Genomic DNA, 11,409 nt, shown 5'->3' with positions numbered 1-11,409 from the left:
GAGCTGGGAGTCAGCACCACTCACAATAAGGCTGCTTCAAGTGGGAATGGCCAAGAGAAACTCCATCAGTGGGAGGCTTCAAAGCAACCCACAACTTCTGGTTAAGCTGGAGGAAATTTCCAGTCTTGCTGTAAAGCAGAGCTGTGCAACATCCAAGTGGTCAGGAGCCACACATCCTGCAGGCAGCACCCGTGAGGGCCACACCGTACAAAACACATGAGGGCAAGCCACAGGTTGCACCCTGCCACTGCACCACACTCCTTTGCAGCCCTGAACTAATCCTCCAGTCCTCATGTTGTGTGGCACTGCCTTGCCCCCTAAGACAAGGGCAGGAAGCAGCAATCAGAAGAGCGAAAAGGATCCCAGAGCCCCTGATAGCTATTGCAGCCAGAGCAATGAGGGGAACAGCAGCTGAGCGGGAACCTAGGAGCTGCAACTTAACCTCTCTAGCCCATGGGCCAACAGTTGGATAGACCTGGTGGAAAAAGACTTCCAGTGATGGAGTAATAGATCTAAGAGGTTTTAATAAGATCATCTAACACAAGTGAATATCAAGGTATAAACTCAGATCAAAGGAGACTTGTGTTGGAAGGCTCCAATTTTAACCCAAGTTCCCTGTGTAGAGGTAGGAACAGCCCTTCAGAACGGTGCAGCCCAAGGATTTGAAACATCCACGTGCTGCTACAGCTGTTGTTGGTTCACTCTTGCTATTTCTTTGAACAGTGGAAACAGCCTTGTTCACTTGTGTTTTTGGGTCATTTCCATCCTCAAGGTCTTATGCCCTGGCTCACAGCTGCAATGTTTGGGCTGCAAACATTACTGGAGCGCAGTGTGTTTCAAAAATAGATTCATGGTAACAGCCCTCGTGACTTTGAATTTTGGAAAAAAAAATCATTTTGTATTTGTGCAAAAGCTAAATCTGGCCCCAGGTTAGCCACCATCAGTCATGCCCAAACAATGGTTAGTTGCTAACTGGCCTTTAGAAGGGATACCAAGTCTTCTAGAGCACAATTTTCCTAGCATTCCTCTAGGCAAAAACATTAATGTGTCTCCTCCTTACTCATGGACACCTTGTCAATGCTGGAGCCAGCTCTTTGAAAAAATAAACCATGAAGAAAAGGCAGGTGCAAGAAATTATATTCTCCTTTTATTTACACTATACCATGACAACATGTTTTTGCTAGCTGCAGAGATGCTTTGCATTGTAAACTGGGCACTTGGACACAAGACACTCTGTCCAGTTCCGTCAGGTTTATCGCTAACTCATGCCTCCCAGAACACGACATCGTTTCCAGAGCAGTGAGAGAGTCCGATTCACACAGCTAATTATCTACACAGTCAAACCCTCTGTCATCACAGAATGATATGTACACCCAGGATCCCCCAGCGGCCTGCTGCTAGGGAGCACACGGTTTTGTCAGATAAAACCTGCGAACATACACAATTGTGTACACCGTCTCCGGAGAGATAGGCATCCATTCCACCGCAGAACTCCGATGCAATGCACAAAAATATTGCACTTGTAAATTAAGAAAGGAAAAGGGACGCAAGGAGTTCCTATTACACAGCACGCGCCCAACTACAGGAGATCAATAAATAAACCACAAGGTGGGAGATCGGCGTGGGGAAGCAGTTTCACTGCGTGCCTGTAGTGCAGGGCGAAAGAACCTGCTCCCGCTGCTCAAAAGGGGTCAATCGCCACAGACAAATGAAGGAAGTGCCATTCTGCCCCCAGATTTGGGGGCTGTTGTTTGCTTCTGTGAGGGGGGGGGGACACCAGGGCTAGGCCAATGTGGGATCTCCCAGGCAAGGGGAAGCACAACCACCCCACTGACCCAGGGTTGGTCCAGTTCAGACATCTTGTTCAGGAAAAAAGTTTGTGTTGTTGCTTTCCCCTTGCCAGAACCCCCATCCAAAAGCCCCACTCCCCGCTGACTTGGGGTCACTTGTCACCCTTCAAAACAAAATACAAAGCTCAGGCCAGTGCTTCACAGTAGTCTTGTGGGAGCTTCGCTCGTGGCTAAAACTCAAGCCAGAGTTCTTCCATAGGGCGTCGTACCAGCAAGACAGTGAGATTCTGGGAGAATGGTGCAATAGAACAGTACCAGACTGCTTGATTTTCCAGTTCCCTTGGCCTCAGGCTCTCTGCCTTTGCCTGTCCGCATGCCTAGCCACTGCGTGGCCATGGCTTTGGAAGGTGTGAATGCTGACAGGAAGGCCCGCTCCCTTCATTCCACTCAGAGAAGGCCACCACCAATAAATTTTCATGTAAACATACAGTTCCCAGTCTGCCCCAGAGAGAGTCTCCTTGGGGTCTACAGCGTGGGACTGGTTTTCTTCTGGTTAATTATATCTAAGTACAAGTCAGAGCGGAGGAAGCGGGGGTAAGAGTCCTTCTCCATAAGCCCATAAATCCGTTTCTGAGCGAGGTCAAAGCAGCTCCGGGTGATGTTCTGCAGGTTCTCTTTGGTGTGCTCCCGTGTGTACGAGTCCAGGTTCACCTACCAGGTAACAAAGGACAGTCTCTTATCAGCTCTCTCTCCATACAGACATGTGCCCAGCACAGACACCTGGTCTCCCAAGACAGGGCGATATTTGAGGCTATTCTGCCCTTCTGCAGAGTTCACTCACTCTGTCCTGACAGACACTGTCCCCCTCTGGGGTGAAACATTAGACCCAGGTACAGACCAAGGGAATCATCTCTTAGAAACACGAGCCAGAAAGAAATCATTTAGCAGTTGTTACAAAAGAAGAAGTTCATCAGCTCAGGGGCCATGGAGGGGATAAATCTATTACTCCATTCAGTAAGGGGCCAGAGAGAGAATTCTTTAAAGAATCCAGTGCAAGTTACAGTGCGTAGTAGCCAAGCACTGAGATGATGGCTAGAGAATGATTTGTTGTATTGCTGCCAATTAGATCTCTCAATTTAGATACAAGCTTTCAAAGCCATAGTGTAAGGGGGTTATAGGTAGCCACAATATGAAGCCACCATCACCCTTAGCACTAGTTGGCCCCTAGCTGGCCATAGAGGCAGAACTGCTCCTCCCTGGTGGTTCCTTCAGGCTGCTGCTCTGACAGAGGAAGCCAACATGCAAGAGAGGCAACATGCACACAAGCCCTTGGTGAAGGTGGCTCTACAAGTCTGAGAGAACGTGATTCACTGGGAACAAGCCAAACAGCTTTGCTGAGAGAGGACTCTGTCCCAGAAGCCAGACTGAATTGGTGGGAGGCCAGCACAGCACATACAAGAATTTTTCTTCTCTATCAGGCCGGGAGAATTAGCTACAGGCTGAGCTGGGATTCCACCTCACTGCCACAGGTCTGCTAATGGAAGGGGCCAGTGGACCAACTGTGAGGGCCCAAGGACCACCACTCCCACAGCACAAGCTCAAATGTACTGATGTGAGGTCCCAGCCATTCAGACTCACCCCACCCCATCTCCAAAGTGTGACAGGCCCAGCTGCAAATGAGCTCCATTACCTCTTTGCACGACTGGATAGCAATGTACTCAGCAAAAATCTTCTTGGCCTTGGACACCATCTTGGACTGAGATTTGATCTTCTTGTAGTCTTCACAGGCCAGCCAAAACTCCAGGTTCTCCTCACTGAATTCTGTTCGCAGGAATGCCCGGAAGGCAGCCAGACCATCTAGGGAGAGGATCAGAGAGAAAGCTTTACCCCAGATCCCAGACAGGGCAAGAGTCACAGACATTCCCTGAAAGCAGATGGCGGCCTCCTTAAAGCTCCTCTGCCTTCTTCTAAATAATTCCCTTTCTGCAGTGCTCCTACCAAGGCCTAAACTTACATTGGTGCTTCCCTGATGCTTTGCCCTGCTATTGATCTTGCTCCTCCATGCTTTGGTGTGCAAATAACCCAGGTCTGGGGGGTGGGCTCTGCTCCCCACCCCCCAGAAGAAAAGGGGCAGCTTTTAAAAAGATTCACTAACCCAGGCAAAATTCCTAGTGTAGACAAGGGAAGTTGTCTTCCTCATTCATGGTGGTTGGCCATGGCAAATCTTAGGCTCGCTACAAGCACTTGTCTTGACTTGCTCACACAGCCCAAACCTGCAACTGCTTCGCCTACACGAGGATTTGAACAGGGTTCAGCTACCACACTTTCAAAGAGTGTGTCTTCTCTTAATGTAGCTAAGTCCCTGTATTTCATGACCTGAGCTCTGTAATTCTGTTGACATCTTCCCAGTCCTCAGTCCTGGGGGTCCTCCCTCAGCCTAGGTCTAGGACTAATTCTAGTTCTGATCTAGTATTGCTCTTGCAGTCAGGACACTGGGGGAAGACACAGAAATCACTGGCAGAGCGAGGACTCACGGTTTAAAGATATTCTATCACCCAGGGGCAAGCAGGGGAAGAGAAGATTTCTGATGACCCAGTGCAGAGAGTCACTGTAGACCTCTGTTCACAAGTGTCACTGGGCATCTTGAAGAGGGGAGAACTCTGTACTGAGGCTCTGTTGGGCCCCACAGAGAAGAAACTGGGTCTGGGCAATGCTCTGATAAGTGCCAGACAGAGTCCAGCAATGTTGACCATGTGTAGGCTGACCAGCCTGAACCCAAGCAGGGGTCAAGAATCTGAGGCTTGGCTTTGGAGACTGCAGTTCTAAAAACTACAGAGAAATGGGAGCCCTTATCTTACCGCCTGCCTTATCCAGGGGAGCATGCCCCAGCACAGCACTGTGCACAGGTGTGGGCAGTGTGCAGGTGTGCATGCTTCAATGCCACTACCTCTGGGGCACAATGCCACAACGGTTCTGCTTTAGGGCAGGACACATCCCCAGTTTGCATTCCTACTGCACCTGCCATCAGAGGCTCCTAAAGCACTTTACAAACAAACATTCTAGCCTACCCCAGTGACACTCCAATGAGACTGGAAAATATCATCATCTGCCTCCTACAGAGGTGAAACTGAGGCACAGAGGGGGGAAGGGACACATCATCAGCACCAGAGATGAAACCAGACTCTGGCCCCTTCAACTCAGTGCTTGAGCCTAGCTGCAGAGTAACTCCATTCCTCCTCTAACTCAGTGGTTCTCAAGCATGTTTGGGTCACTTTCTCCTTACTAAGCTTGTTATATGGCAAAAGGATTCTGTGGTGGGGAGAACAGAAAAGCAACTCAGTGCAACAACTCAGAGATGCCGATGGAGTGGTCTTCCTTTCTCCTTTTTCTTCTCTTCCCTTCACTTACATCTCCTCTTTCCATTCTTGTACTTCTCCATTCCTTCCCCTCTCATGTTCTCAAGCAGTTTGGCACCTATTCCCAGGGGTACATGTACACCTGGCTGGGAAACACTGCTCTAACTGAATGTGCTGTCTAGCAACCACAGACGAAAGCACAGTGTGAGCCAGAATGCAAACAGTCCGTGGCCGAGGTGGAATGTCTAACATGGCTGTTTTTCTAAAACAGCAAGAGCCAAATTGGCCAAACAGTTAAACCGGGAGTGAAAATCTGTGCTCCAAGAACAGAGAGCTCCATAGGAACAGGCTCTGCCCCTTCCTCTCCTCGCAGGGACCAGAGCACCTTAGCACAACACTGAAAGCTGGGTATGGGGACTCACTCAGTGTGAATTAAACACCTGAATAGGAAGACCAGAGCCAACTGACTCAAGAGAAGACAAACAACATTGGCCTTCCCCTTGCAGAAATGCACATTATCCACCTAGATCCCTTATTAGTAGACAGGTCTGGACCGCAGACCATCCACCTCCTACTGGAGTCCCTGGCTTTAACCCCCCCAACCCACTGTCCCATCTGGGGAGAGGCTGCGACCAGCCAACACTTACATTTGTGAAGCAGCAATTTCTCCAAAGACTCCCCCCACTTAAGAGCTTCCTCTGGAGTTGGCCTGTAAGAGAGAAGGGGCCGCTTGTTGGAAAGGCAAATGACTGCTCTCCACCCCTAGCCCTTACTGACTAGATGGCAGCAGCTGCACTGAAACCCAAATACCCTCCCCCGCAGGAGCAGAGCATCACCACCTGCACCTGAAGAATCAGCTGTGACTTGGCCTCAGCATCAGCATTTCAAGGGCATCTGTAAGCTGTGAGCAAGACAGCTCTGGAGGCCCAGGCTCAGCCTGCCCCTCCTTCGCCCTGACTCAGCTCCCACTCGCGGCAGAGTGCCAGCCTCCCACTAAAATAACGGCTTGTTGGCAGGAGTCCTCTGCCGTTAAATGGTAGGCGGGAAAAATGCAATATAAACAGGGCTGGCCAAGTTCACGCAGTGTGTCTGAACACAAGCCTGTGCCACGGGCCATGGAGAGCAGCGGAGTTGAGTCTCAGGGGCCAGAGTGAGACAGCTCCCAGTTGCTGAGCGTGGAGCTGGGGCTAAGAGCTGAGGGCCAGCGTAGTGGCCCTGGAGGTATCCTGCCCTTCCTCTATTTCAGAAAGAGGAGAGAGTCAGGAAGCACTAATGAGAGATGCTGTACAAAGGGTGTCTGTGCCTCTGGTCACGGGCTGCAGTAGCCTCATCACCCAGCAACTCCTCCTGAAATGAATGATGCCAAAAGAAGCCACAATGGAGGAAAGCCAGCTCCAGTCCTCATCCAGGATGGGATGGAACAGAGCTGGGCTGGGAGGTTTTGTCTCTGCCTGTTGGCATTCACCCTATCAAGGGTTTCAAAAAGGCATGAGGAACTTCTCCAAGTGTCCTGTTGGCAGATTAGGGGACCTGGCATCCTGAGGAGGTTTCTCAGGCATGGGCAATAATCCACAGAGGACAGCTGTCAGGAAAGCCACAAGTCACCAAGCACTACTGCAAGGGATTCCCTGGATGAGCAGAAGGGCCAGGCTGGAGGCTGTGGCTGCTGCCTGGACACGGCTGATGGCGGGGTAGTAGACAGTGGACTTGCACCTGGCTCTGGTGGAATCCCTTGAAGGACAACAGGGTTTTGTTTCTTTGGGGCTGTTTGGGGTTTTTTTGTTTTTTGGTTTGTCTGGGGGGGGGGGGCTGGGGGGGTTAAAAGCCTCCCGTGAGGGGAACCGTGGGGCTGTGCCTGCCCTCCCAGCTGGTTGCTGTAGATCACTGGGGTCACACGTTCAGTGCAGTTGCTCACACTGTAGCTCATGTCCTAACCCCCATGTGCCAGGGAAGTTCAGAGCCCCAAGCACCAACCCCCCACACAGACAGCCCCCCAGCAGAGCAGCTCTGGCAGCATCTGGAGCTTCCCACTGCCAGTACCTACTTGAGGGATTTCAGCACTTTGTCCAGCTTGCTGGCGGGGTTGGCCCCTGGAGACTCGTTTCGTCGTCGAAATATCCCCAGCCGGTTCTTCATGTCTTTGGCCCTAGAGACAAGAGCAGGTTTTAGTGTCCTGCAGCGTGGGCTGGTGATGGGAGATGAGGAAGGGGACACCAAGCCGCAGCCTCGTAGCCAGGGGCACAGCGTTCTTGCTCACAGGAACCAGCTCTACAACCAGGAGCAAGGGCACTGCGATGGGTCAAGAGCCTGAACGATTTTAGGGCATACTATGAGAGCTCCCCTCCGCGGCCGGCCCAGCTCAGGGGACAGCCCTCCACGGCCGTGTCCCCACGCTCCCGCCCAGCGTCCACATGACACCTACTCCTTCATGGTGTGCCTACGCTGCAGGTTCCCGCCGTGAGGCCGCTGCATGCCCAGCAGCATCTCCGCGTGGAACTCCAGGGGCTGAGGCTTAGAGAGGTCTCGGAAGAACGGCATGGCTCCCGCAGGAGGGAGCCCCGAGCCCGGGGAGCAGCTCCACAGGCAGCAGACCGGCGCGCGACCAGCCTGGCCAGCTGCTGCTACAGCTCTGAATCCCAGCTCTGTGCTGCGCTCTTGCTCTGGGCCAGCAAGCCAGGAAGTGGGAGGGCCCAGGCTGCAGGAGCTTTAAACGCTCCATGGAGTGAAAGAGGCATGTGTGAGTAAGGGCTCTGTCAGCGCCCAGCCGCGGCTGCTCCAGCTGCGCACCGCCCCACACACAGGCTGCAGCTATTTATGATGACTCCTCGACCAGTTGCTGTAGCAACCAAAAGGGAGGGCTGGAAAAATCAGCACAGAGTTGGGATAGTGGGGCCTTTCAGAGCAGCGGGAAAGGAAATCAGGCAAGGATTTACGAGGGGCTATTTATAGAGCACAGGCATCCTCGGGAATGCGGGCTGGAATGCCCATCTCGCGGGCTGGCAAAGCAGGGGTTAACAGGAGGGGCCCACCACGCGGCCCCGGGATAAGTCGCCCAGCTGGGCACGAGCAATCATGCTACCCCACGACCTGGGGATCCGGCTCCTGCTCCTGATGACCCACTGGAAATGCACTGTAGGTACCAGTGCTCCTGGCATGCTGGGTGGCAAGACAGCCTGCCAGTGGAGCGCTCTGTGCCGGGTCTGTCTGGACAGCTTTGCACCACTAGCCCCTGAGACCTGGGCTGGCCATGCTCACAGGCCAGGCTTGCCAGGACAAGCCCTGTGCCCCCAAGCGCTGTGATGAGCACCCAGCACAACATGCTATCACTGAAGGCACCTCTAAGCAAGCTGAGAGCAATGATTTGATTCCTTTTCTCCTCTCAGGCCTCTCCACTCTCCAGGGTGCAGAGTAAGAGACCTGCCACCAGAGCTGTGTGCTGCATGCACTTTAGTGACAACATGCTCTCTTACTTTTGCTATACGACATGGAGCAAGAAGGAAATGCTCAGAGGTTGTTTCCTTCTATGCTCAGATCACCAGGAGTTTCCTGACTGTAAAAAACAGCCACTCTCTTCCCAGGGGTACTTCCCAGTGGCTCCCCACTGCAGAGAGAGGGATTTATGCAAGGTAGCGTCCTACAGACCAGGGGTGCTCTGATGCAGTATTGCACTATGCAAGCCCAAATGGCCCAATTTTCCCCCCTGACTCAGGCACTGACTTAATAGGTGTTTTCCCAAGTCCTTCAAGTCTCTGAGCCTGCCAAGTGCTTTTGGCACACTGTGAGGTTGCCCAGATTACTGGCAAGGCCAGGAGGGACCAGCATAGAATTGTCTGAGAAAAGTTCAGCTATCTCAGGCCCAGGCACATATGTAGCTGTTGCACCAATGGATGGAGCACATGGATTTACACACGCTCTGGCACAGGCTCCCATCCCACTAGGACAATGCACTTAGATGCAAGTGCAGGGATTAATGTGACAGTCATTGCACAAAGGCATGAATCAGAGGTTTCTAAGCTAAGGACAGGGCTGCTTCATGCTGAGCCCAGTTCAGCCAATTGTCAATGGGGCAGGACAGCCTCCTCTAGGGGAAAGCAGGCAGTGGAGATGGAGAGTGCAGGATGGGGTAGGAGTATGGGTAAGATGGGATGCTGCTCTCTTGTGGCCTAGCCCCAGTCCAGCTCTTTTACCTGGTAAGTAGCTGTGCTGTGAGAGCAACTTAGAGCCTTGCAAGGAGACATCCCCAACCAGCAGCACCAGAGCAGTGTATCTGCAGTCACTGCACACAGCAGAAGAGACCACGAGGGAGCATGGAGCTGAACATCACACCCCAGAGCCCAGGAGGCTCTTGCCCCACCAAGGCAGGCCCCAGTCCAGAAGGAAATCTCACTGGGATGTTGATCTGGTGCCTAAAGGACAGGAGGGGGCAGGTTCAATCTGGAAACATGCCATACTCTCTGCTGCTGGGCCAGCTGAGCACTTCAGGTCACAGAGTTTTCAGGTCACACTGAGCCCCACTAACTTAAAAGGGAGTAGCCCTGAAGAGAGGGATGTGCCCAGCTGTTTTGCTGGCCCCGTACCAGAGCTCTGCATCTCCCAGGATCAAACCCTTATTGCCCAAGGCGCATCAGTGCCTCGGACACCGACTGTCAGCCGCAAGCATCAGTGGCATGGGAAAAGAGGAGCCAAACAAGGATTCTAACCCTCAAAGCACCATCTGTCTCCCATTACAGCACTGCCAGGAATGCTAATGCCTGTGTGTGCTGTTTTCCAAGGGAGAGCCACACCATGGGATGAAGCAATCCTACAAGTCGCAAAACCACAATTTTAGCTGTGCTCTTAATTTAGCACTCCATAATTATTCCTCTGCAAGAACTGCCTCTCCAGTTCACATTCGCAACATACTTAGGAAGATTACCTGGTACTTACAAGCACCTGTGTGTATGACAGAGCGACTGAGAGCATGAACTCAACCATCCACATGTCAGCACAGTGCAAAAGTACAGACATAATCAAGAGGTGCAGAGCTGTCTGACAGTATACAAGTGGACACAGCCAATGACCAGTTGGCTTTTCTATTGTTTGGACACTAAGAAGCAATATGGGAAGACTGGCACGTTCCCTGAGTAAAGACGCAAGCTATACTATTGTTCTCCTTACACAACATTACAAACAAATAACAAAAAATAGCCTTAATCAGCCTCCGAGCTGCATCACTTGGTGCAATCCACAAAACTGAGCTTCCTGGTCCATAGCTTGGAAAATTATTAGAAAACACTATCTTCTCCTTGGACAAGTATGAATCTACCCATTAATTTAAAAAAATCTAGAGCTGTAGAAGGCAGCCAAGCCCCACACAGGACAGTCCTGTAAGTCTGAAGCTGAAGTTGCAGTATTCGTCACAAGGGAAAGACAGAGATTTTCTCTCCTAGGGCAACTCATGGCAGCATTAGCACCTGATCTCTGACAGCGCATGTCCTGCCCAGCTGTGCACTGTATCCCAGCACCCCAACACTGCCGAAATGCCACCTCCTGCTGAAAGACTTTAAAGCCAACAGCACCCCGTCCATTCCTCTGCCTCTTCCCCCCAGGCTCTGGCCCAGTGCCCCAAGATGTGAATAAAAAGTCCTACCTTTCCAAGTACTTTTCAGAAAAGTCCACCATGGTGTGGTACATTGGGAAGTGGCCAAGGGCAAGAGGTGTGCACTGTTCTGGGGAGGAGAGCTGAGTGCCAGCTCTCAGCGGCAGGCACCATAAATACTCCACATGGACTGACTGCAAACAAACAGCTCAGCCAATAGCAGGGCAGCGCAGAGCTGAGACGCTCCACAGTGAATCTGCTGCTGTCTCCTGCGACCTCAAGGTGAAGAGCGGGCGGGTGGCTCTGCAGCAGCCCTGACACCAATTTAAAAAAGAGAAGTTCTGCAGGGCTCAATCCTGCTTCCTCCCCAAGCCTGCAGCGGGTGAGCCGTGAAGTTACATCTCACAGCCCGGGCAACAGGAAGGGATGTCCCATTGCTCTGCACTCAGAGCTGGTTGCATGCAAAAGCCAGATTGTAAAGGGCTCGTTTTAAATACAAGTGTCAGGAGGAAATTATCAGAGGGCTCCAAACATTGATCCCAGCAGCTGCAGCCTGTCTGCAACCAGGCCCTGCGGGGCAACACTGCCACCCAGCGGCACTCAGACTACCGCTGCATTTCCCTGAACTGCACAGCCACCAGCCAAGGGCAGTCCTCGGGCTATACCCACGCACGTAACTGCCACA

The 11,409-nt window shown here is 52.1% G+C and overlaps 1 protein-coding gene across 7 annotated transcripts in view; it reads right to left on the bottom strand.

The window, feature by feature from the left end:
• Positions 1 to 1,125: 1,125 nt before the first annotated feature.
• Positions 1,126 to 11,409, bottom strand: part of RGS3 (regulator of G protein signaling 3) — a 155,237-nt gene continuing 144,953 nt past the window's right edge. For 5 of the 7 annotated variants that reach the window (XM_090021712.1, XM_090021713.1, XM_090021714.1 and 2 more), the window contains 4 exons: positions 7,191 to 7,292; positions 5,794 to 5,855; positions 3,481 to 3,647; positions 1,126 to 2,501 (listed from right to left, as the gene is read on the bottom strand). In XM_090021712.1, the coding sequence (XP_089877838.1) occupies positions 2,316 to 2,501; positions 3,481 to 3,647; positions 5,794 to 5,855; positions 7,191 to 7,292 (517 nt within the window). In that variant the 3' untranslated portion in view covers positions 1,126 to 2,315. Of the gene's footprint in view, positions 2,502 to 3,480; positions 3,648 to 5,793; positions 5,856 to 7,190; positions 7,293 to 7,568; positions 10,029 to 10,775; positions 11,381 to 11,409 lie in introns of those variants that run through there. The other 2 variants (XM_090021719.1, XM_090021717.1) reach the window with 2 other exon arrangements.

This window comes from Crocodylus siamensis, chromosome 11, assembly GCF_052110815.1.
Source record: "Crocodylus siamensis isolate JL-2025a chromosome 11, ASM5211081v1, whole genome shotgun sequence".
In the NCBI taxonomy this organism is placed as follows: domain Eukaryota; kingdom Metazoa; phylum Chordata; order Crocodylia; family Crocodylidae; genus Crocodylus; species Crocodylus siamensis.
Note: the sequence above shows the minus strand (reverse complement) of the source record. Positions and strands in the feature narration are given on the sequence as shown.